We start from the raw sequence: 26,535 nt of genomic DNA, 5'->3' as shown, positions 1-26,535 counted from the left end.
CACCGGGCTGTCCCGACACCCACCGGGCCGCCCCGACAGACACCGGGCCGTCCCGACAGACACCGGGCTGTCCCGACACCCACCGGGCCGCCCCGACACCGGGCTGTCCCGACAGACACCGGGCTGTCCATTCGATTTCTCTGAGCGAGTGAACAGCCGTGGCGCAGGCTGAAGTCAGCCCGTGTTTTTCTTAAGGGACAGCAAAACAACTGCCCGCTGCATAAAGGAGATAAACCATGTGGGGAAACGGCTTAGCCTGTCGTGGGAGAGGAGTTGACCTTGTGTTTTACATAGCAAGGTAGTCACCAGCTCATCACCCTTAGGTAGGACACCCCCGGTAAGCGGAGGGAGTGGGTTAAATTGAGGCTGGTGGGGTATGGAGGGGGTGATGATGTTCTGCTCAGTGTCATTTGCAAAGGTTGAGGACCACCATATAGCTCTGAACGGTCCCGGGTGCTGGGCAGTGCTGTGATACAGGTAATGCAGCACTCATGTGTGCGGTGTTTGTCTTTTTTTTTTTTTTTTTTTTTTTTTTTCCCAAGAACAGATTTAGTGATGGTGTAGGGTAATGATTCTCTCATTCTCTCAAAGATCTGTATTTGGTTTGGGTCCCTGCGTCGCTTGTATTAAAAGCCGCTGAAGGCAGCTAAGTAGTCTTGTGGCTGGCATAAAACCCACTAACTGCCTGCCTGAAGAACCCTGGATTTTCTGCTCTTTACTCTTGAGTCTCCCCCTCCTCACCGTAGTTGCTTTCCAGCGTGTCTCGGGAAGCCCAGGGAATGCCATGCTGCTCTTTTCCTGATGGCAGGAGGTTGACATAAAGCAGCGTTCACCCAAACGTGAGGTATAGCTCTATCAGTTGGACCAAAAGGATTTCTTTAAAACTTTAAAGGTGTTTTCATCATGCTAAAAATGTGTGTGAAAGCTGGTAGATTAATGCTGCTCTTACCAATTCTTACTGTCTCTCTACGTTTTGGTGAAAAGAAACGGAGCAGGAACTTTGACTTTCTAAACCAGAGGAAATAAAATCTTGATACCAGCGACTGCTTGTAAAAATTTGTAGCTGCTTGTAGACAGTTTTTTTTTTTTTTTTTTTCTTCCTGGGAAAGTTCCTTGTCTGCAGTACCCACCCTTTAGCATGAAGCAATCGTACTGTAGTGTGCATTTCTTTTATGAACACGCAGTATCAGTGAGTCAAACCAAAATTGGATCATTGTTCCAGTTACTGCAGTCAGGCTGTTAGGGAGACGCTGCCGGTTTTAACATATTCTTTTAAAAGCTCAGATGTCTTAATAGGGACACTGGAGATTTTGAAACCAGAAGACTTTAGAACATTTATGGGTTGTTTTGTTTACATCTTGCATTTTCACTTTGATAATGAGATGAGGGCATTTCCGTTACTTACAGGAGAGCTGAAAAGTGTGGCACCGAATCCAAAGCGTGCCCCAAAGCATCACACTTTGTGCTAGTATCAGAATTTATAAAATGTTACCACAGTTTTCAAACAGTTTGCAGTTTTGTTCTGAAGAGGTTTAAAAGTCGGCTTGTCAGCCGGTTTAGATGTGATCTTTTCAAGCGGGTTGCTTTTGCAATGAAAATTTTAAAGAAAGTCTGAGCTTCAGAAACTTTTTAGCTAAACCAGACTCTTCTCAGTGGTGCCCAGCGCCAGGACAAGGGGCCATGGGCACAAACTGAAGCAGAAGAGGTTCCAGTTGAACAAGAGGAAGTACTTGTTGACTGTGAGGGTGCCCAAGCCCTGGCCCAGGCTGCCCAGGGGGGCTGTGGAGTCTCCTTCTCTGGAGATCTTCAACCCCCGCCTGGACGCTGTCCTGTGCCCCCTGCTCTGGGTGAGCCTGCTTTGGCAGGGGGTGGCACTGGCTGATCTCCCGAGGTCCCTTCCAACCCCTGCCAGTCTGGGGTTCTGGGATTCTGTGGAACGCCTGGAATAGTTTTTTGAACTTCTAGCAGGGTTTTGATCTCAGTAGCCTACGCTGCAAGTGCAGAGAAAAGTATTCTATCTCCTGTTCTTGAAAGCTTTTTCCTTTCGGCGAACGCTTCTTGAAGGAGAGAAACTGGTAGTAGAAGAGGGAAATTGTTTTTGTTTTCCTTCTGTATGTTCAGGTGTGGGAAATCTTAATTCCAAAGTACAGAAAGATGTGGAGCTGGGTTATGAGCCAGTACAGTTCACTAACAGACAGCATTCCCTTGCTTCTCCAGTTGTTAAGTCCATAACATGCTTTGAAGAGCTCCATCTCTCTCATTATGCATTCAGCAAGTTTAAGGTCACCCCTTCTTATCAAACCTATTTTAAACCCTTGCATTTACTTCAATTCTATGCAGCTGAGACATAACATATGACGAGCAGGGGAAAAAATGGTAAAATACATCAGTTCTTACTTTAATATGTGCAAAAAAGATGAGAATCTGTCTTTTGAACAATATTCTGTATGCATTTAAGCGGTCATGCATCTTTAAGATTACTAGAGAGTGCTAAATTGTACCTACCAGTGTGAGTCTTTTTAGGAAGAAAAAGTTAAATGGCAAGACATCATTAAACCAGATTTTTTAAATATCTCTTTTATGTATTTATATCACCATACCCTTAGTGCTGGCACCTTGGAATCTAGTAAGTTAAAAATTTTAAAGCAGTTTCATGTATTGCCTCTCTTCCAGCTGGTAGATTTACAGGCATGCCCTTACTCTGAAACATTTTACTTTCTTTTGTTCCTGTGCTGGAAACCTCAGTAGGAAGTGAGTATAATGAAACTCGTTGTAGAAGTCCTGTCAAAGTAAATGAATCGGAAGAAAACAGTATTTTTATCTGGTCGCTTAGGTTATAGTTACTTGAACTGCTGTTTGTAGCAAGTAAATCGCTTCAGACAGATCTACGGTCTAAGCTTTATAACGGCTTTTAATCTGGGAGCTGACTTTAGTTATTAAAGGCTCACAGTGTCTCTTGGAATAACTGTGGGAGCGTGCGGGCAGCTGTTCCAGCAGCAGTCACATGCATTTCAAACGCCCCGCTGGCGGGGCTGCTTGGGTTCCCCTCCTCGGGATGTCGGCACCGGCAGCATCGTTAAAGCTGGTGCTGGCCGGGGCGTCGGAGGGCTGCGAGCGAGGGGCTTTTCGGCTGCCCCCACCACAGCTGGCCAGATCCTTCCCCCACGAAACCAGGACCCTCTGTGGAGGGGGATTTTCTCCTGCAGTGGGTGGGTGCTGGAGGGGAAGGCGGTGGTGAGGAATTTGCTCTCTCCCCCCCGCCCCCCCTTTTTTTTTTTCATTCCTCCAGGTGTTTTTTGTTTGGGTTTGTTTTGAGTTGCTTGGTTTTTAGCTGTTCCTGGCCCGATGGTCTTTGTGGGGAAAGATGTCAAATGATGAAACCTGTTTCTAAAAGCTGGCACTTCAATTTTGTAAGTGGGTTTCCTAGCGCAGATCCAGTGCCAAAGCTTCTGTTCTTGCTGACTGTCAACTTTCTTCCAGATGAAACTTTCCAGAACTGAATTGATTTTCCAGGTTGATGTCAATACTTTGATGTCATAGCTATTAATCTTAGACTGGGATTACAGGGGAGCCCAAGAAAATCACGCGTGACCCTCGGTGGTAGCAGCTGAGTGTGTAACTCCCACTGACCTGCTGAAGGTCACAGCTTTAATGTGCTGGACGTGCATTGTATGAAAAGTTTTGGGGAATTGTAATTGAAAACTTCATTAATGCCAAGTATCTTCCAAAATTGCTACCTGGAATAAAACTGCTATTCCAGTTACTCGGAACAAGTTTTTGAAATGAAATGGGTGACTCTGTGGAACTAGTGTGTATTTTTTAGAATCATGCATAAGATGTTGTTGGACATGTATATATGGATTTATTTGCCCTAAAATACTTTTGTGTATTCTTAGCGTGCACTATCATCTGTGCGTGCTCTTACAAATCCAGTGGCAAATTAAAAATACATTTCTGCAAACAAGAGCTGTGTATTCAGTTGCTTTGTTCTTTGACTTTTCTCAGTTAAATTCACAAGCATCTCCTAGGTGGTACTGTTTCGATTTTTCTCCGTTATCTCCCACTAGGGACCATTAAACAGTTAACACTCACATTTCGGCAGGCGCTGGACATGTTGGTGTAATCACGGCACTGTACACTATTTGCATTTTCTAAAACAATTCCACTATTGCTCTGGACTACTCACCAAATTTCTAGAGCATGACTAAAGGGTTTATTCTTAGCAAGTGTTGCATGCAGAAATATAAAAGACCATTTTGAGGACTTTTTCGAAGTTTACATTAATTCAGTGCTTCTCTATATTATAAAACCGTACTCTGGGCTGCATCAGGAGAAGCGTGGCCAGCAGGTCAAGGGAGGTGATTCTGCCCCTCTGCTCTGCTCTGGTGAGGCCTCCCCTGGAGCCCTGCGTCCAGCTCTGGAGCCCTCAGCACAAGGAGGACATGGAAGTGTTGGAGCGGGTCCAGAGGAGGGCCACAAAAATGATCCGGGGGCTGGAGCACCTCTCCTATGAGGACAGGCTGAGGGAGTTGGGCTTGTTCAGCCTGGAGAAGAGAAGGCTGCAGGGAGACCTGATTGCAGCCTTTCAGTACCTAAAGGGGGCCTATAGGAAAGAGGGGGAAAATCTTTTAGTAGGGACGGCTGTGACAAGACAAGGGGTAATGGTTTTAAACTAAACCAGGGTAGGTTTAGACTGGATATAAGGAAGAAGTTCTTTACAATGAGGGTGGTGAAACACTGGAACAGGTTGCCCAGAGAGGGGGTGGAGGCCCCATCCCTGGGAACATTCCAGGCCAGGTTGGCCGGGGCTGTGAGCAACCTGATCTGGTTAGCGGTGTCCCTGCTCCTGCAGGGGGGTTGGGCTGGGTGACCTCTAGGGGTCCCTTCCAACCCAAAACATTCTATGATTCTATGAAAACATATGGGAGTTAATGTGTAATGACACAGCTCTTGTGTAAGGTTGCGTGGCTGGGGGAAGTGCAGGGGCTGCCCCGCTTTCTTCACTCCTCCATTGGGGCAGTTCGCCCGCACGTCTTCCATTGCAGGATCAGGCCCCCTTGGGTTAGAATTATTTAATGCATTATAGTGTCATTATAATGGCTTATTATTTAATGCATACTAATTTCATTAGCACGCATTATTATTTAATGCATTATAATTTCAACTGCAGAGTTGCTTGTTATGATGTTTTAAAATAATAGTGGTATTTAGTTTTGAAATCTGTTAGGTCGTTTAGCTTCTAATAAATATATTTATTTGAGCTCTGAAGACCTTTGCAGATTTGCAGGTGCTCCGAACGTGAACGCCTCTGTGACGTTCAGCTTGGGAGAATGGCAAATGAGGGAAGCGCTGGTGATACTTCATTACCTGTGAGATACGTAGACCCGTGCGAGTTCGACGTACAGATCCGGTGGTGGCCTCACAACACCGCGTTCACAATCGAGAGGTGGCTGGAGGTGTGGAAAGGAACAGCGAGTCCCCATGATGTGGACACTACCAAGCCTTCTGTAAACAGTGGGCTAATTCCTCCAGACCTTTTGTATTCCCAGTAGCAGTTGGGTATCGTTATAGCTTGGGTTTAGTCCCTTACGAGTAAGTAGACTGGTTTTTTTCTTCATTCTTGCATAAATACTCACTATCATAAATAATATTTGGAACTAAAGGGACTGGTCCTTTTACCTAAATCCTACTTTTTCATCCTTTTTTTCCCCCCCCCAGCTGTTACGCTGTTTAGCTTAAGTACTGTCGCTGGAACCTGCAGTTGGCAAATGGTAATAGGAGAGTTTTCTCAGCCAGTGGCATGAAATGAAGCTAGTTTTAAATCTGCGGCATTTAAAGGTAGTAGGAACTTTCAATTTCATTTGGCAGCGGCAGCAGCAGAAGCACTTCCTACCCGTGCTGTTAGAATGGAACATGGAAATTAGCGTTTGCGTTGCCTTAAAGACTTGCTGGGCTAACTGGTCACAGGAAGAAAAACCAAACTGTTCCCTGCCATGATTCACCTCGCTCTTGCACCTTTATTCCCCTCACCTGCGGTCGTCTTGCCCCTTCTGGGTGCCGGTGCCGGGCAGGGTGGGCTTCTCTTCTCCTCATCTCCCCATTTGTTCTCCTGCCCGAGCCCCGCACCTTTCCAGTCCTTGTCTCCTCTCCACCACCTCTCCTGCTCTCCCTGGTTTTTCACCTCTCTTCTCCTCATTTGCACAGTGCAAGCGTTACCTGTTCTCCTCCGGAGAAGCTGTTGAGTCTGTTATTTGCTTTTATAATTCCCTCACCAATTCCTTTTCCGCCAGGGTTTTCAGCTGAGCCGTGTGCTGCCGTTCCTTGAGTTCAGCGGATTAGTTGTGGGGGGGGTAAAAAAGCAAACCATGCTGAGGACATCTTTTCCCCATATTTACAGCCTCTCTATTCTCCTGACACTTCCCCTTACTTTTTAATGTAATTTCAATGACTGTCTGGTTCACAAAAAAATGACTCTGGCAGCCTCCACCGTCTCCAGATTTCAGGTTTGGCCTTTTTTTTTTTTTTAACTTCTAAGCAGTATATATCATTTATTGTTCAGTGCTGCATTTCCACATCTGTTCACTTAAAATATTATCCCAAAGCTCCGTCTGCAGCTCCAAACTCTGCTGGCCTGTGGTGCTCATCGAGTAATTTTTATTTTTAAACCTTCTGAAGACCTAATTGAAAAGTTACTGGCCTGTTTGAATACTTCAGTCTGCCTGAGCGAGCGGTTCTTCTTGGGAAGGGCGCAATGTAAGAAGCGGGGAGAGGGAGCCTGCGGGTGCTGGGTTCAGGGCCCAGAGCAGCTCTCGGCTCTGGGAAGTGATGTCTGGAAGAATTGGGGGAGAATAAGAAGCTGTTCTGTTGAAGTAAGACGTGTGCGCAGCAATCTCCGCACCGGCCGTGGTGTTTTCCTTCCATATCGCAGGGCAGGGGCTGTGCCTGGCTCATTCAGGGTTTATCTCAATTTAAACAAGGCGTTTTGTGTGGATGGATAAAATCCAAATACTTGATTTTCCATCCGTTTTTAAGATTAAAATACATGTGTTTGTGTACGTATAGGCATGCACACATTTTAGTTTCTCCTTGGCTCCATATAAAAGGACACGACCATCTAGAGAAGAGTGATTTCGTGCGTTTGGGTAGAAAAGCAGAGACTGTGGAGGTGGTGTGGGAAACAAAACACGAAATGTCGGTGAGAGCAGATACAGCAGAAGTGAGGCACCGTGGGGAAGGGCCAGCAGGAGAAACTACCGGCAGGCAGCAATTTGAGGAAACCCATCCCTGCGGTCATCAGCAGAAGCCTGAAATTGGTGCAGTGGGGGCAGGACGCAGGCAGGGACCGAGCCCCGTGCTGGCCATGGTCCCCCAGTCCCTTCCAGCACGGGCCATCGAGGTGCCTGACGTGCCACATTGCAGAGAAAGGTGGGAGGGATGGGGTCTGCGTTCGCTTTACGGTTTGTCGACCGCCTGTGCATCAGCTGAGTGGCCTTCGTGCCGTTACCAACGTGGTTTTTCTGTCTGCACCAAGTGGACTTCCCAGTAGACCTCAGGACCGTCTTGGGTGCCGTTTCAGAACGCAGATCCCTGTTTGCACCACCCGTCGTGAACCTCCTTTAATTCACCCTCCCCTCCACTAGAATATACTAGAGGAGAGTAGTAGTTAAATAGCTAAAGATGGAGAAAAAAAAAGTACATTTACGCTGAAGCGGTGGCGTAAGGTGACTTTAATTGCCCCTGTACGCAGTCGCTTAATGGCAGTCGGTGGTTTTGAGGTCAGGCAGCTGACGGATCGTCTGCACCTGAGATGCTTTTCATAGCTCAGTTACAAGAATACTTTTCCTAACCATGCATCAGACGTTCAGAATTGCAGTGAAAAAGCTGCAGTGCTGCATGTAGATAAATTATTAAGTTCTGCTTTGCTTAAGAGACTACTTCATGTTGTTCCTTGACCAGCATGTATTAGTTTAAGAAAGATGGGCTATCCAGAAATCAGAAAGAAAGTTAGACATGAGCGTGGTTATTTTTAAAAAGTTGTCAGTGCGTTTTTATTTGAGTATTTAAATCCTTGTGGATCTTTCTAAAGAGTTATGCTGTAATTGTGCTTGAAAATTGGGAATATCAAAGCTGTCATCTCTAAGAGCATCGCAGGCCTTTAAGTTACCACATCTGGTTCCCCTCTTCCTCTGGAGCATCATCCGGATGAGGGATTAAAAATGCCTTTGGAGCAGATGTTTTATGTTTCTAATGGGCAGTGTTATCTTTAGAAGAGGAAAGATAAGAAGGAATAAAAACCCAACCTAAAAAGACATTTGTCAGACGAATTTTTTTTCTTCTTCCTGGCTCTCAGCATCTCGGTGCGGGGCAAACCCGGTGCTGCTTTGTCAGTGATGTATTTTCATCACCTGGAACACAGCGTATGGAAATACTGACAAGTGTTGGCAAGACCGTAACCAGCCCATGATAGTAAATATTTAACTTTTATGTCCTAATTATTTTTCTTCCTCCCAAATTTATATGCTTTGTTTCTCAAGTAAACAAAACGCCCTGCAAAGTTTTTACGCAAACTGTGTTTTTACGAGGCGAGTAAAATGTGAATCATTTCTTAAGTTGAAATCGGTTGCTGTGGGAAAGGAGAATGAGGAGCTTCTGCTGCAAACAGTTTACAAATTTAACGTGCAATTTATTAAGCTATCCCATTAGCGTAGTAAGCCTAGAAATGTTCTATTGCCATGCTAACAGATTTTGTGGTGGCATTTTTTTAAATTAGAAATTTCTTGTTCTGAAATCTCAGGTAATACTGGAATTGTTTTCTGAAGTTGTTTTGAATGTAAGTAGAGAAGTGGGATATTGTTGTCTTTCAGGAATATGAATTTATATGTTTGTGATGGTATATGCTATCCAAATTTAGACTCTCTGCGTGTCATGGGTTTGGGGTTTTTCTATTTTGGTTGGTTTGTTTGTTTATGAGCAATCTCTTGTTTTGCCCGCGTGCTTACTATGGAACAACTGGAGCTTTCTGAATGTGTTTCTACTACCAAAATTCATGTATTATGTAAAAATATATTGAGGCAGTATAGCCACATTGCTGGTTTGTCTCATTAGTACAGGCTAAAAAGAAGTTACTTGCCGTTTTGACTCTAGTATTTTTTTTTCCTCAGCTTTTTGTTGTTTCAGATACCACCTTTTGACCATTGCTTGTATATTCAGGACTTCTGAATTTCCCCAAGTCCAGATATTATTGATATTCGTGCCAGATCTCTTGCAGTTCAAAATTAAGCTCGCCCTTATATTAGTTCTAAAAAATACCATCAGTCCATTTCTAGTCCTAATACTGATAATCTCCTTGAAGGGCTTTCATCCTCATCTTGTCTTAACAGACTTCTTCCCAGGGGCCCGTAAGGACTGTTAAAATCTCACCAAGAAGGAATTTTGAGCTTGACCTCATCTCCACAGCTGCCTGTTTTCCCTAGAAGCTTTTGTGGCGTGGTGCGGGACCTGCCTCTCCGAAGGAACTGTGGGGAGGATCTCAATTTACCTTGAAGGGGTTTTTCGGTCTCCTCTTGAGCCGCTGCTTGTACAAATTCAGTTGAGCTCTTGGAGAGCCCTGCCAAATCTGCTGACGGCTGCAGCCCTGGGAAGGAGACGCCCCTGTGAAGCCGCCGCTGGATTTTCATCAAATATGCACGTGTTGGAGGGGTGGAAGGGTAGGGAGAAGTAAAGATGAGCAAGGGAAGGAGCAGTTTAGGAACTCCCATCTAAAATAAAAGTACGTCCCCCCAAAAGGCCTTCAGGCCACGTTTAAGTGCCACGCTTATGGGACTCGTACTTGTTGCTTCATCTCTATTCCTTGGAACAGCTTGTGAAGGAATAATCCCATGTGAATAACACAGTAAAAATGAGTTAGTCCTGCTAATATCTCCCTCTAATGACTTCAGGCACTCTGCTTGGGTTGTTTCAGAGGTGAAATAGGTTAAAAAATCTGGTTTCTCTGATACCTTCTGCTCAGAGTTCTTGCAGCACAGCTCTTGCTGGTTAGTGCAGCATGTTGTGGGTTTAAGTATTTTGACCCTTAAAGGAAGCAGTTACAAGTCAGGTGAAAAGTTACCCTCGTGCTAGCTATGCTGTGTTATTCCATGCCAGCTGATGCAATTGTGCTCAAAATTTTTCAGTCTGAACCTGAAATCGGTGAATGTACCTTCTGTAAGAAACATGTCCTCAGTAGTTCCTCCTGCTTTTTTCCATACATTCAGTATTTTATCAGACTCTCCTTGCTTTTCCAGTCCTTTCAGTCAGGGTTTAGGTGAATACTGTAAATTCAGAGTAAGTGTTCTGTCCTTGACGCAGCGGCATCTGATTTGATCAGCCGATGCATGGCTTTTATAACTGGCTTTTTGTTTCGCTATGAAAGGCAGTGCCTTGCTATGAAATTGTTTTTTCTCAGTAACAGCACTTACGTCAAGATAACTTATCCTAAAGCCAGGGATTGCGTGAGTACCTCCGGGACCTTTCTGCGATGCCACAGGCAGTATCGTTTCAAACAGAAGCTGATTTCTAAATCCTCTGGGAAGAGTTGTCTCAACCAAGACACGTTGGGCTTTGTTGCCGGTTTTGCTCCTTTCGAAGCAAAATCGACTCCGGCACTTCTATTTGTGTTCATTGTATGAAGCTGAGATTCTCTGCCGGTGTTTGAAGAGAGCTGCGTGCTCCTCTTGCTTTGTCCTCAACCTTGTTAAGATATCCACGTGCTCTTGAGCAAGCTGAGGGAGGTATGGCCTGAGCTGGTTAGACCTGTGAACGTTACAAGTGAAGTCATTTTGTGGCAGTGACATCTGTTTTTAAAATGAGGGACCCCCGTGAGAGGAGGAGAATGGTTGCGATCAGAAAACGGGAGTTCCCCATCTGCTCTTAAGGGGAGCACAGCTTCCCTTCCTCCTCTTCTTACAGCTCCCGTTCTTGTCATTTCTGTGGAGCATCATTAAGGGTTCGTTGTGGGGGAAGTCTCATTTCATCTTCTTTCCTAGTTAGCTAGCTAATGCTTTTGCTGTGGTAGTGCTCGTGTAAGAGAGACGTGGTGGGACCTTAACTCGACGCTTCCTGGTTTTCCATTGTTTTGTGAATTAAACTCTCACGTTCAGGAAGAACATGAATGCTGACTGTTGTTGAAAACCTCCAGTCTTAAGGGAGAGTTTTCAAGGGGTGATGTTGATTTTCTTGAGGGTTGGTTGGGGTGGGGTTTTTTTCTTTTAGTAGTACCTGCTCTTGCATACGCGGCAGCGGCGCAATGGTTCTATGAAGCTGAGAAGTCTTCATGTTTGAGGTGCAGAAGACTAAATGATCCATAAAGATCTACGCAGAAACTCCAGAACAAACCCGAACAGCTGGATCGGAAGCAGAATGTGTGTTCCCTTCTCTCTTGCTGTACAGCTGCCTTATTAATGTCTTTCCTTCACCTGTGCTTTTTGAGGAAGGATGCCGGTGCAGAGTTAAGCACTAGAAATGGGCGTTGTTGCCTGGGAGGGCGTCTCTCCCTGGGTATCTCAGAGGAGCCCCCATCATCGGCAGTCTCTTCACCACCGCCATGTAACACCTTAATTATCAACTCCAATGCAATCAGACCAGTGTACGTTTTCCCGTTTCAGTGTCTGTCCCTTTTCCCGCTCCCCTGAGACGTTCAGATTCCCATCGTTGGTACGTGTGGTCCCTGTCTGTGCTCCCCTATCTTCGAGCAGTGCATTGGTAGACTTCTCCACCCAAGTCATCATCTCTGCCTCTAGGATGTTGACAGTGTACGGCACCAGCCCCTTCTGGCGGTCCCTTCCATGGGTCTTCACTTTTTCTCCCTACCTGTTGGTCATCCTGACTCTTCCCCTCTTCTCACATGGAGGCGGGGGGGAGCAAAGCGCAGTCCCGTTCCCCCAGTTCTTTCAGGCTTTGGCACAGCAGGAGGTGGAGCGGCGAGTGGTTCCTTGCGGTTCCGCCGGCTCCCAGGCAGCTCTTCCCACCTTCCTCTGTGGCCAGCAGGGAAGGAAGCCGGCCAGACACCTTACTTCCTTGTTGGTCTTGTTGCACGACTTATAAAGACCTTCAGGGCTGCAAATCGAGTGCCCCCAAGGTATTGCTATTAAATCATTAGTTACTTAATTTGGAGGAAGCTCTCGGAGCCCCCCAGTGTTTGCGGACTCGCCCGTTGTCTTTGGAGGGAGGAGTGCGTGTGTTTCGGAGGATCAGAATTGACCCAAAGATGTTACTGTCTTCTCCTGAGAAACTACCGATCCGTTTGTCTTGTGTTTGAAACCACGTACAGAATGCCAATGTAAGTATGTAAGATTACTTTTTTGGGGTGATTAACATATAATTTGTATGGGGAGAGTAGGGAATTTCCCTGGACTGTGTTAGTTAGGAATCTTTTGGCTATAGTTGAAGATCCAGTTAGCACTTTCCTGATTGAGAGGCTGCCAGGGGAAACTGAGTATATAGACTAACTCTTGAGTGTGCTTTTTTTTTTTTTAAGGTGGGATGGTTATTTGGTTTTGGGAGATTTTTAGTAGGAAAACATCCATGTAGGACCAGGGCGAGTTAGTTGTGGCCCTTTAGCTTGTGTGGGCAAGGCTGAGGTTGCCTGTTCCATGTTGTCTGGTCTAGCTTAGCCCTGGAAACAAAAGCCGTGATTAATCTCCGTGAAGTGAGATAAAAGGCGTTATCCTGCCTTGCGTTAGAGGGAGGTGGAAGTCAGCTTTTCTCACAGCACGTTTCCTAGTTTTGACACTTTTGTATTTTGACTCATGCTTTTCCTTAGGTCTCCCTCTCTCTTGTAAGTATTTCACATCTCTCTTTCCCATGCCTCAGACAGCGTTTCATGTTCTGGTTAGTTTTCTGGTTCTGAGGCATCTCAGAGAGTTGTTCCAGCCCTTCTCCAGTATCGTGGCCGTGGCTTTTTATTGCCATAGGTTTTAACAGTGCTTTAATTCACTTCCCTGCCAGACTGGTTAGTTCTCTTATCCCGGTGTCCTTGCTTATTAAGTCTTTTCCTCTGGTGGGTCCATGTTTCTCTTCTGTTCACAGTCACCCGGTGCTCATTAGTAGGCTTAGTAACATAACTGTATCTTACTCATTCCATGGATGAATAACTGCAGAATTACACACAGTGATTGTTTTCACTGCATCGTTGGCAGAAATCTGCCTTGGCTTGAAATTTCTTCTCCACCACAAAGGCTAAACACTTAAGTTTTTAATTGAATAGAGGCGCCAACTTTGCAGGAGTAGGAATTGCCATCTTAACTGCGTAGCAAAACTTGGGGGAAATTACTGGAAGTGTGCGAATTTGCAGCACTACAGTACAGAGGTACTCTGCTTTTTTCCGATTCTTGCTTCTGTACAGCTTTAAATGGGAAAAAAACCCCGCCTAATTCTTTTAATTCTTTTGGACAGGTTCAGCAACAGGTTCACCCAAACCTTTCAGCAAAAGAAGATTCCCTCTATTACATTGAAGAGTTGATATTTCAGCTGCTAAACAAACTATGCATTGCTCAGCCACGGACTGTCCAAGACGTAGAGGTAAGACCAGATGGTGGAAAACCAAGCGGTTGCTTGCACAATCACTAAGAGGAACGAAGATATTTTGAGCAGCGCAGGTTGAAGTTAAAGGAAGGTGAATCCAAAAGGCAGAGCTTGTTAATACTGCCTTTCAAAAAGATTATATAGCATTCAGATTTCGCAAAGCAAGCTTAATTGGAAACTCATTTTGCTATACAGGGCTTCAGGATAGAAATGATAGGATATTTTTCTTACAGCATTATCTTTATAAATGCAGAATACTGCATTTCTGCTGCTCGAATGCACCTTGGACTGAAGAACGTAAGGACGTTGCAAGTTTTCCTACTCTTTGACATAAATATACAGAAGAAAAGTAAATACTGGAATGAAAGATTACTGTTGTGAGGTCCGGATTGTGCAGCTGAGGGAATAGAGTTGTATGTTCCTGGAACTTTATTGAACTCACTGAGGCTCTTGTATTATTGCAGCTGTCTGCTTTTGTGTCATCAGTTACAAAATGAGGGCTTTAATGGAGTGCGCTTCAGTGTACGGTCTAGGGGGAGAAAGTGCTCTCATGTAGCCGTGGCCCATTATAGCTTTGTAAAGTATTAATTTTACATCAATCTATATGTCTAGGATTTTCAGCCTAGATAAAATGAAGTCCTCGTCAAATATTCTCTGTGTGTGTCATGGAAATAAAGAATAGATATATTTACAAAATAATTGCCTGAGGGGTTTTAGATTCTTACTAGACGCTGCAATCACCCTTTATTCAACATCAAGTTAATTCATTAGTTATTAATTTTGGTTTACGATTAATGTATTTTGAAATACTGATGCATAAAGATTATAATATGACTAAAGATTATAGTATGACCAAATAAAAGCAAAACTTAATAGTCCCTTAATAGCTCTCAGAATTGTTACTGCCTTGAGCCTGGATTTGAACTTTAGATGTGGAGCTGAGAAACACCATGTTCTTCCTCCAGTTCCCAGCTGACCAAACCCTCCAGCACACAGGACACTTTGAAATAGCGCTGGTTATTCTCCACACCAGCTCCGTACTTTTCTGCTTCTGAGTCATGAGATGATAAAATTACCTCCTGTATGTATGAATTAGTAATTTTCATTAGGTATGTGTATGCTCCACAAATTACTGTGTGCAAAACTGCACAGCCAGCCTTCTGAGGTGACTGGCAGCTCTCTGAATTGTGGTTACGAATATCACAGCAGACTCTAAATCCTGTGTATTGTATTTTAAATATACCTGGCATTTTAAAGCTGTGAACAATAAAACATTGTTGCGCTTGGCAATAGAACAGTTATTTAATTTAAAAACACAGAGCTAGGTCTAAGTAGTGGTAATGGGTTTCTCAAAACGTTATTGTTCTGTAGGTCAATAAATTCAGACTCTTCCAGAGCAGGGAAAGTAGAATTCAGTTTTGTGTTACAGGTTGTTGGTAAGATTGCGCTGCCAGCAGGCGTCTGAGATCCACGAATAAAGGCTTTTGGCTCTGCTCCTCGTCTGTTTTTAGCTGTTAGGGGAAAAAATGAGAGCTGTAATCTCTAAAGTTTATCATGCTGATATTTACGTAGCAGCCTGGAGTTAATGGAGCTATTTGTGCATATTATTATACTTAAGTATTCACAAGACCAAGGTCTAAAATCTCAAAGGTTTTATAGATAGAACAGGCCCAAATTGTTCCCAACAAAGCAGAGGGATCCAGCAAAGCCCGAGCGCGAGAGGTGTGTGTTACTCGTCAAGCGCACTGCTGAGTTGAAGGGCAGCTGAATGCCACGTTACGTCCGTTTTGCGGGCGATCTCCCGGTGGAATCTCAAGGAAAGTTCATTTGGGTGAGCCAGCCCCCAGCTTTAGGCTGCTGTCCAAGAGGAGGGGTCACCGTGTGTTCACCTGATGCAGAACGTTGAGCGTGAAATGGCCACGTGCGAATATTTAAAAGCTGCCTCGTTGAAGACCTCAGGCCTTCTGTTAAATTTCAGAATGGGGCAAAAATCTTTTTATCGAAGGGACACATAGATTTCACCATTTTTCTCGGAGCATTCTTCAGCTCCTCTATAAAACCTCTCCTCTAGGGGTTACAGGTCCAAAGCAGAGGTCGGGTACGGCACCGCGCCGCACGCTGTGCCTGCCTGGCAGTGCTGGCTGGAGCGAGGGCACGGTGATGGGCTGCGCAGCCGGGGGTGATCGCTGCTCCCCCGGGGAGCTGAACAGAGCCGTGGCAGTCACGAGTGCTCTGGAAGACAGCTCGCTTGCCTTTTGTGCTCCTTACGGGATAGCTATTGAACTTAAAAAAAAATCCGTGTTTTCCAAAGTCACCTAAGAAGCAGTCATCAGAGTTCAGTTCAGACTCGTTCTGCCAGCGTTCAATTCCCCAGCTCGCATGGGCCGCAGCGGGAAGCCTGGAGGGCTTCATGGAAAGCAGGACTGGGCTCTCGCACGTGTTTAGCTGGGGGCTACTGAAGTGTGGGGCTGCTGCCTGAAGGAGTTTGTTCTGTTAAGGGGATGGTCTCGCCTGTTCCTGTAGCAGCTGTTGAAATGCGAATCTCTGTAAAAGTGACCTGAAGTCGCGTACAGTTTACTGTGGTAGCGGAGTCTGTAAACTGCAGCCATGGGGAGTGGCTGTGCAGCGGGGAAGATGCTCCGGTGGGGGCTTGTGGAGTCCAAAGTGGTATAGCCAGCCTTCTCCATGAATCACAGCCCTCCTCCTGGTTAGAAGGTCCCACACTCGTTCTTTTCATTTCTGCCGTAAACTTGATCTCATATCGGGCAAGTCACACTCTGGACTTTGATGAAATAGGAACACTACCAAGCTGTTTTTTTCATTTAGACTGTAATCTGTTCAGTACTTCCTGATGCTGTTTATATTTTGGGCTCCTGGTCTCAGCTGAGGAGATCATAGAGCAGGAGTTGTTGTAGGAGATTTGAAGGAGTTCTTCGTGCTTAGGGAAGGGAGGTGGTTTGGGATTATTGAAAAGAGTGAGGCTGAGTTGGGTAAGAAGGAGAGAACCGTTAGGAAAACGTGTTGCAAACGCTGAGGAGGAGGATAATTGTTTATACTGCAGGGGAAGTAATTTGCTGTTTTGTTTTGGTTTTTAAACTTCTCTTTGATTACTGCGGTTAATCTAAGTGCACTCTTTATGTTTGGACAGGAGCGCGTTCAAAAGACATTTCCTCATCCAATAGACAAGTGGGCGATTGCTGATGCGCAGTCTGCTATAGAGAAACGAAAAAGAAGAAACCCTCTCCTGCTCCCTGTGGACAAAATACATCCTTTATTAAAGGTACTTAAACCAACATTGCCCTCCAGCATAACCTTTAAAGTATTTCTTTCAATTGTGTGAAATTAGGTAAGTCTCTCATACTGGCTGAAAGAGTAAAGTCACCATAGGACGGGATTAATATATTGTAGATGTAATAAATGTAGATATCTAAATTCATTGTGTTCTAGACATTAATGTCTTAATGTATTACTCTACTTTGAAATATGACTAGTTAGTTTTTCACATAGATAAAACCCAAACTCAAATACCTTACCTACTTCAGTAGCACCATTTTGTTGCTTTATTTGTTTCAAAATGCTGCAGAAGCCAAAATAGAAGAAGGGAGAACAAGTAGATCCTGTTCCTTGTGTACTGTCAACCAAGATGTGTATCAGCGTCCTTCGGGTTACTGTTGAATGTCACCGATGCCTTGGTTTTAAAATCAATAGATCTGCAAAGGTGTAACAAAAGACCACATAAGGACTTTATGGTCGGTGGGTTTTGAGGAGGAGAGTGGGCACCTCGGTTCTTAGATGTCAGGTTACTTATGACAGCTATAGAGCTCCTTGCTTACAGTCAGGTTTTAGTGTCAGACAGCAAGCACGTACTCACACCATGCCCCTCTAGAGTTTTTATTTTTTTTTAAATGATAAAACAGCACTCTGATTTTTAGATCAGTGTTTAATCACTGTTAGATCAGTGCTGAATCAATAGATTCAGGCTGATTCAAACACTGCTCTTTTTTGGTATGTATTTTTTTCTATTGATTTGGCTTTTTGTTCATAGCTTAAAAAATGCTTCTCTCCAGTGGTGGCATTGTTGCACCAGAGTTTCCAGCTGCACTGAGAAAACATTATTCAAGCATAAGCAGAAATTACAGGATTTTTCAGGTGTAGTCACTGTGTTCTTCCATACAGTGTCTCGGTTTGTGACGGTTAATGAGAGGGGAAGAGATGTTACAAAAGAAAACAGCATTAAATAAGACCTTCCTAGACAACACTGGCTTTCTTTTTTGAAGTCTGGTTTAGAAGTGTGTGGGCATAGGCACAGAATCTGATTTTTAGAAGTTGCATCAAAATACGATAAGAACCAGGACCACCTTACTCAAATGCATGAACTTAGCCTGTATTTATTCTTGATGGTCCTGTCACAAATAAGAGGCTGTGTGGTGCACGCTCTGCAGAAGGTGGAACCTGTATCACAAGGAGAACGTGTAGCATTCAGCCTGGTTTTTTTTTTTCTGTTCAGACTTTAATGATTAAAGTTTAATTATTTTATGTAATGCAAGGACACAGATAGCTTAGTTGTTCAGCCAGATGCAAAGGATGGAGTAAAATGGATTGCAGTATGTAACAGGTTCAAGTCTGTAGTTTCATGAAAGACAACTTTTTCCATCAAGAACCATTCAAAATGAAGCATGCTCTTTTCTGAAGTTTAGGGCCAGAGTCCTGCAATAACCAGAGTTATAGATGAAAATTTAAGTGCAAGAGTGGTTCCAGTGAAGTCCCTTCCTTGAAGGAACCCTGGTTTTAGGACTGTTGTTTTTAGAGGAAGGATTTTTGGAAGTTCTGTAGGTTCTCCTCTGCCAGCATATGGCAAAGTAGCACACGGAAGTATTTGCAAGCATTTCCTTTGAGGCGGCTGCTCAAATTTCCCTTGGATGTCCTTTGCCCTGCCTGTTGCATTGCTGTCAATTATCAGCACAGACAAGATCAGTTTCAGTAGAAAACTCACTGTGTTATTGTCATTCCAAATGAATTTCTGGACTAAATAGCATTTTTTTTTCTCTTATTTTCAATTTGCAGGAGGTCCTAGGTTATAAGGTAGATTACCATGTCTCTCTGTATATTGTGGCTGTCTTAGAATACATCTCAGCTGACATTTTAAAGCTGGCTGGAAACTATGTTTTCAATATACGACACTTTGAGATCTCCCAGCAGGACATTAAAGTATCAATGTGTGCTGATAAGGTAAGGAGTTGGGATTAAAATACTCTTTTGGACTGATACAGAGGCGATTTTTTTTTTTTTTTTAAGAAGAGATATCCAATGTAGGAGGGAGAGACTGGTCTTACTCAAAGCCCGCCCGGACGATGTCCTGTGCAACATGCTCTAGGTGAACCTGCTTGAGCAGGAGGGTTGGACTGGGTGATCTCCCGAGGTCCCTTCCAACCCCTGCCAGTCTGTGATTCTGTGAAATGTAGAAGCTTCTCTCCTTGTTCATGCCAGACCTGTCACAGTAAAGACTTAAGTTTAAGTTAACAGGCTGTTAAGTTTTGGGACAGTAGTAGTACTTACAAAAACAATGTAAGGACAGAAAATGACGTCATCCTTTATTTGTCAGCTGTGTTACTGTCCTCCTGATGTTGCTTTGTTATGACAGCTCTTTCCTTCTTTGCAATACAGAAAAGATATTTAGTTTTCATCCTCATAAAAATGAGAAACATTTTTGTTTAATTTTATCGTTATCAGGAGGATTTTGTCAAAGGCTTATGCAAGATGCCTTGTTTTCCAAGTTGGTTCTGCATGAATTGTAACTTGTTTTCTAGGTCGTACTAACTTAGAAAGGGGAAAATGGCTTTGGCAACTGATCCAGCCTGCTGCTGCCAAAGTTTAAATATTACTCCCTTGTGAAAGTGATCACAGAAAGTATTGTATTAAAGACTCAAAGGATTGCCCTGAACACATTGAAATAGTTGAGCTTGAAGCAAGTGTAAAAATCAGGCTTGCATGTAATTTTTTTCATTTCTTTGCTAGGTTTTGATGGATATGTTTGATCAGGATGACATTGGTTTGGTTTCTCTCTGTGAAGACGAGCCCTCTTCTTCTGGAGAACTCAACTACTATGACCTAGTGAGAAACGAAATTGCAGAAGAAAGGCAATATCTGCGGGAGTTGAATCTGATAATAAAAGTATTTCGGGAAGCTTTCCTATCAAACAGAAAATTGTTCACACCTTATGTAAGTCCTTTAAGAGGTTATTGATGTGTAATGCTAGTCGCTCCATTAGCAGCCATAACATATCAATATTACATTCACTGCGTTGGAGGTAAAATTAAATTTGATTTATTGTATGTCAGCGCATAATGAGTGTTGCCTGTATATGAGGTAAAATGGAGGAATTGCCATTAATAGTATGAAGAGCGCTGCTCTCAGAGTGAAGCTTAATGGACACGATTCCCTGTTGGATGCCAGCAATAGCTGGAGTCCTTTGGTCACGTAGGTAGTAGTTACTCTTTTGCTTAACACAAAAATTAACAGTTATCTACCTGCATGTGCAGTGAATGCAGATGAATGCTTAAATTGATATTTGAAGTCTATCCTGGGCACCCCTGTCTGCCGAAGCTACAAGTAAAACAGCCCTTGGCTCTGGGTTCTCTAGCGTGCGACTGACTGCGAAGGGAATCTTGATTTAATAAATAATTGAAATATTGGATTGAAATTGTATGTGTGGCAAATTCTGTTTTCGGGATGCTAGAGCGTAAGAAGGAAGCCCAGCTCTTGTAAGAGAAGAGTAGTGAGGACAGATGAGTGAATCCTTCCTGTGGGAGGAAGGAGAAGGGGACCAGGCCAGCAGAAGCTGAACTGGGATTTGTAGGCGATGCCAGCAGGTTAAAAAGAGAGGCAGCAGGAAACATTCCCATTCCGGCTGGGTGTGGAGGCTCCTCGGTAGCTGACAGGACATCAGAGAATTGTGCAAATGTGGGGACAGAATTCAAACAAAGGTGATGGGAGGAGAAGGGAGCGATATTTTGGAGCTCAGGAATATTCTCGTGTTACGTGGGAACGGGTATGAGAAGTTTCGAGATTGCTTGTTCCCACGAAGAGATTGCCATGGTCTTGGTGCTGGCAGGAGGTCAAGCAAGCTCTGCAGCGTTAGGTTGGGGCAGAGAGGGCTTCCGAGAAGCGCGTTTCAGAGGGGTCAGAAGAAGAATGCGGGTCACTGGAAGGGGCTGCCTAGTTGGGTGTGTTTGCAGTGTGTGGATTTGAAAAATCTAAAAGTAGGCTTTGGAAAAGGAAGCTGCTGATTCCTCCGTACCCAGGTAGTGTTCTGCTAAAGTAGCCGAGTAGCTGCTTGAGTTTCACCTGTGGTTTAGAGGATCTGACCTTGGAGCTGCTTTAAATTGCCTCCTTCCTGTTGTGTTCTGAGAGACAAGAATCAGCAGAGGGGAAAATAACAGCTGTGAATTGTGGCTGAAAAGGCCAGGCGTTTCTGTCCAAAGCACTGAACAGCCTGTACCGGGACTGCTGCTGCTCCGGCCTGGAGAGATGGTGTGCTTGTTTTCGCTGGGGGGAGAATTGTGCAAGGCTGGATGTGTCCAGACAAGCTTGCAGGGCTGGGAAGACCACGTAATTTAACTTTCTTCCTAGCTTTTTGTTCGCTCCTCTCCATTTACCTCTTGGTTCAGACTTCACGAAAAATGCTCCGATATTTACATAAGCGAAATAAATTATTCTAAACACTACTAAGGTGTGTTTTATGTTTGCAGGATATCGATGTGATATTTAGCAACATTTCAGACATTCATGAGCTGACGGTGAAGCTTTTAGGATTGATTGAGGATACTGTTGAAATGACTGATGAAAGCAGTCCTCATCCGCTGGCTGGCAGCTGCTTTGAGGATCTCGCAGAGGTACAGTGTTCTGTTGGTTTTTTGTTTGGTTGGGTTTTTTAAATCACTGATTGTTTTTAATTTCTTCATAAACTTTTGGTCATGAGTCCCATACCTCCGATGAATTTGTAAAGCTGTAAAAAGTCCTTTCAATAAGCTCTGAACAGAGATCTTCCCTACCTGTTCTTAGTAGGTGAGCTAGAGTGTGTTTTCTGTCACAGGAACAGTATCAAGCAGGTAAGCACAAAACTAAAATCTTATTTCAGAGTGGGAATTAATTGCTACGATCCTGTAGGGATGTGGATTTGAAAAGTAATTACCTGGAATTGCTTACTGAAAGAAGGTGGTGCTTTGATTTTTGTAGGCATCAGTGTCAGGCCCAGGGCTACATAGCTGTTGGACGTAGGTCTGCAAGATGAGCGACTTGCATTACTCTGCACAGCGAGCTAACTCAAACAGAATGTGTTCTTAATTCAGACAAATGTGTATGTCTGGAGTGGGATATGTCTCTGCAAAGCAGCAACTCTGGGAAGGAATGAAGTATCAAGAGATGTGCAACTGAACAGAGGAGCTCACTGTTCTGTAGCAAAAGTGCTATTGATACCCATTGACCTATAAAATATATATTAAAGAGTAGGAATAGGGGAAGACACTGCACATGGATTTGGGGTGGCTCATACTGAAACGTTAGTAAGCTATTTTGTCAGTTGTTTCTTTTTTTAAATGGGCATTGAAATACTGGAAAGGACTACAGAAGAGAGTCACAAAAGTAAAGTATTTGAGAAAGTGCTTTACGGTGAGATAGAGCTCAGTTTAGTCAAAAGAGGATAGGTGTGTAGGTACCTTCATGACCTGAAAATAGAGTACAAAATTACTCTGGCATTCAGCAGAGAGGTACACAGCAAAAAAGCGGTATCTGAAAGGCAAGAGGACAGTTCAGCTTAGAAATACACCACACCTTTTCACCTGTCGGGCGAGCCAACTCTTGGAACAAATTACCAAGGTAGGTGTGGAGTTTTTGCTGCCTTCGGATGTGTTTAAATTGAGTCTGCTTTTTTTTTGAGAGGTGTATTGAGCCCGGTTTTCTGAACCAAAACATAAGGGCGATCATAAACCATGTGGACTGTATCACAGAGGAAGTCAAATGAGATGTTCTGGCCTGAGGGAGAGAGAGAATATCTCAGATGAACCACATGGTGAATGTGAAGTCTATGCTTTTTATCTTCAAATCACGATGTTTATAAAGAAAATTACACTTCCATTTCACTTTTATGTATGCTCAGTTTTTAAAATCTGAGGACTGCATGAACACACAAGTACCATTAGGAAAACAGTTACATTTTTGTGGGCGTGAAGAATACGGGTCCTTCCGTCCATGTGCCGCTCCCATATGGATATATCATAAAGTTTTGCTGGCCTTACTTCAGTAAGCCACTCGTGACATATCAGTAGGAAAGTCCAGTTGACTAGGCCTTTGCTCTTAAGATGGTAAAGCATAATTGCTTGTATAATGATAAGGAGAAACATTTGAACAGTGAACTAAAGTAAGTAGCTATTATATTAAAATTGAAAAAAAAAAAACCAAAAAACCCTTAAAATTTGAAATAGTACAGCACTGTCCTGGCAAACATACATATCTCAGTTTATTGCAAAAGCTACTCTGTGCGCATCCTGTGCTTTAAGGGAGACAAATCCTTTTCAATGAGTGAAAATATCACTTGATTTTCGTGATCTGAAAAACTGAAATAGGAGATGAAGAACAGATTATTTTTCAAGCCTCCTTTTTATGCAGGTAGTAAGTTTGAATTTAATAATTCAGTTAATACGGATCAAGACCAACTTAACTAGGCTGTTCGTTTGATCATCTCGCGTGTTGAGATCATCTTTCTGTGAGTATTTGCAAAAGGGATCATTAAAGAGATATGGAAGTGAAGTGTTTATTTGCTCTGCCTATCTTACTGCCAGGCTTGTTCGCTTAGTGTTTCCATTATAAAGGTCCTTCAACTTATTTGGGAGGATAATTAAAAACAAACAACCCTTGCAAGCTGGAATCTTCCTGCTTTGTCTGGTTTTCTGCATCAGTTCTCTGGGAGGTTTAAACATAAATACTGTAGTGTTTTTGAGATAAGGAAGTATGGGGAAAATAAAAGTTTTTCCTAGTGTGGAGGAAATTCAAAAACCTGATGCCTGACACATGAGTGGGAGGTGGATGTTTGTTAGTACGCTGGTAAAAAAAATGACTTGGTAAGTTTTTACAGTTCTAATTGCTACAGTGTGTTTTAATGATTGCCCCTGGATTATCTTGTTAGTGATGTTCAGCTAATGGCAGGAGAACCTTGGAACTGAGGGCAGGGTGTCTTTGTGCCTGGTTTGGAGTGGTCTGCAGAAGGCAGCTGGTAAAGTGATAGCAGTAGATTGGAAATTTGTTATGCTGGTATTTGCATTTCCATAGGAGAAGTTTCAGGTATCCCCAAAGCAAAAAAAGGTGGAAACCAGTGCACTGCAGCAAAAGGGACCGAAACATAGCAACACCAGTCCAGAACTGTATGCTGCACCGAGATCACTTATACGGGCATCAAGTTAACGTCTCCACATTTCAGTAACTTTTGCAACATTGCAAGTATAAAAACCCCCCTTTTTTTTTTTCCTTTGTCTCTTGGGGAAGATAGCTATTGCAGTTTGTTTCAATCTTCTTGTTCAAAAAACAAAACCAAAAACTCGAAATGCTGATGAAAGTCTGAGTGGAAGAAACTGAACACACTTCTAGGCTGAGAGAGCTGGGTTTATTCAGCCTTCAGCACAGGAGGCTCAGAGGGGATCTCATCACCATGTACCAGTACCTAAGAGGTGGTTACAAGGAAGATGGAGACGCCCTTTTAATAAGAAGTCACATGGAAAAGACAAGGGGTAATGGACACAAGTTGATCCTGAGAAGATTCTGATTGGGCATGAGAGGGAAACTTTTCCCCATGAGAACAGTCAACCATTGGAATAACCTCCCCAGGGGAGTGGTTGTCTCTGCCACATTGGACACTTTCAAGCCTCAGCTGGACAGGGTGCTGGGCCATCTTGTTTACATGTGCTCTTGCCCAGAAAGGTTGGACCAGATGAAACTTGAGGTCCCTTCCAACCTGGGATTCTATGATTCTGTGATTCTAAAATGCAGTAAAAAGTTTAAAAAGACAGCACAGAATAAATATGTGTTGGTCTGGCTCCCCCAGTAGAATTGCATGCAGGATTACCGGGAACCAGAAACTTAAAAAGTGCAGCAACCGTCTTCTAGACTAACAAAGTCCCGCTTGGCTAGATGGCTGGACTCGATAATCTTAGAGGTCTCTTCCAACCTAAATGATTCAATGATTACGTTCTGAGTAGTGGTTCCAGCCTTGCTCTCTGCTTGTGTCCGGTGGTGCAGAGGACGGAGCCGCTGGGGGGGGCGGGGGCCCCGTCCCTGCCAGCTGCCTCTGGATGCAGCTGAACCCACACCCCATGGCTGGCTGGCTGCTTCCGCAGAGGTTTAGGTTTATTTTTTCTTGGCTAGTATGGCAAAGAGAAACAGTGGTGTTTCCCCCTGTCTATAATTTGGATGTTGTAAAATAAGATCCCCGTGTTGTATGCATGCAGGTACTGGGCAGGCATGGAGTAACAAAGAAAAGAAAACCCAAAACAAAAAAACCCAGGCTGTAAACTGGATTCAGATTCTGCTTAAGAAAACCAACCTGTTCAGTTAGAGTGTCTAATCATTTCTCTTCAGCTGCTGCTGAAGTGCCAAACCTTGCCCCCCTTTCATCCCCCCTCCCAGATACAATCTAATGCGAATGGACAGCGATGATTAGAACTTGATGAGGAGGGCTGAGAGCGATGATTACAATTTGCCTGTGAAAAGATGGTGCATTCTGTGCCTCTCCTCCCCACAAAGAGTTTAATTGCAGCTGCCCTATGAGTAAGGTAGGAAATCCCCTGGACCCTCTGCAAATGGAAGACTTGAGACTTTACGGGAATGTTCAAATGAGCCTTTGTGGTGCTTGGTACTCCCCAAATTCTGCAGCCTGTATTCTGACAAGCACTTCTGCATTAAGGTGAAAAGGTATGTGCTTATTCGGGGGCACCGTGCCATCAGCACCGGATAACCGGGTGATTCATGAGCGATTCAGCCCAATGAATCTGCAGAGACATGGGAACGGGCTGACAGGCTTTGGAGCAGGTGATCTACGAGCAGTCATGAATTATTTCTGCAGAGATTCATGTACAGTCAGGTTTTCATCCCATCCTGCTGTAGCTGATATTACGGAATCACAGCCAGATATTCCATCCAGAGTCCTAATTTTTAGCGCCTGAAACCTGTGGTCTCGTTAGAGGACTTTCCTCTGAGACTCCTTCAGACTAGCTGCTTTGTCCCAGAGTGGGATTATTTTCCCAGCCTTACAGCATGGCCAGAAAAATGTGCAGAAGTCCAGTGCCTGATGACTGACCATTCCTATGTGATTTACCCTGAAATGGTGGTGGTACAACAATGCCTCCTTGTGACAGTCTCCAAAGTTCATCTTTACCCGCGCTTCTTTCCGAAGCGTCGTTCTTTATTGACAGAGAGGAGGCAAATTGTCATTCTACGTGAAATGTGGGTGGACTGAAAGCAAAAACTTTTCTCGGTTGGTTCCCAGCTGCTTCAGTACGGCAAAGTTTGTGTTAGTGATAAGTATGGTGAGATTGAGGAGTGCTAAAAAAATGTTGCATGCATTTAAAATTTGGAAGTGAAAAAGGGTTGTGGTTTACTGAATATTTGTTTTGCAAAATCGATCTTTTCTTGAGAAGTTCAACTCATGTGTCGGCTTATTAAAGGAATTAATTGTACCAGGCGGGACAGAAATACCTAGCATCCTTCATGTATGTATATAATTCTCTGTTTTTATTTAGGAGCAAGCCTTTGATCCCTATGAAACCCTGTCCCAGGATATTCTCTCTCCACAATTTCATGAGCATTTTAATAACTTAATGGCAAAACCTGCTGTTGCTCTCCACTTTCAGGTGAGTGCAAATGGCAAATACTGAATTGCTTTAGTTCTCACATTTCAAAGGTTTGAATTTTGTCAGTAATTCTTCCTGC

General features: G+C 43.8%; 1 protein-coding gene across 1 annotated transcript in view; it reads left to right on the top strand.

The window, feature by feature from the left end:
- Positions 1 to 5,330: 5,330 nt before the first annotated feature.
- Positions 5,331 to 26,535, top strand: part of SOS2 (SOS Ras/Rho guanine nucleotide exchange factor 2) — a 52,917-nt gene continuing 31,712 nt past the window's right edge. Inside the window, exons 1-7 of the mRNA XM_035888432.1 lie at positions 5,331 to 5,507; positions 13,432 to 13,557; positions 16,709 to 16,840; positions 18,625 to 18,789; positions 19,576 to 19,779; positions 21,309 to 21,452; positions 26,346 to 26,456. Of these exons, the coding sequence (XP_035744325.1) occupies positions 5,331 to 5,507; positions 13,432 to 13,557; positions 16,709 to 16,840; positions 18,625 to 18,789; positions 19,576 to 19,779; positions 21,309 to 21,452; positions 26,346 to 26,456 (1,059 nt within the window). The remainder of the gene's footprint in view (positions 5,508 to 13,431; positions 13,558 to 16,708; positions 16,841 to 18,624; positions 18,790 to 19,575; positions 19,780 to 21,308; positions 21,453 to 26,345; positions 26,457 to 26,535) is intronic.

The sequence above is a fragment of the Egretta garzetta genome, unplaced genomic scaffold (genome assembly GCF_000687185.1).
Source record: "Egretta garzetta isolate BGI_Z169 unplaced genomic scaffold, ASM68718v1 scaffold21, whole genome shotgun sequence".
In the NCBI taxonomy this organism is placed as follows: domain Eukaryota; kingdom Metazoa; phylum Chordata; class Aves; order Pelecaniformes; family Ardeidae; genus Egretta; species Egretta garzetta.
Note: the sequence above shows the minus strand (reverse complement) of the source record. Positions and strands in the feature narration are given on the sequence as shown.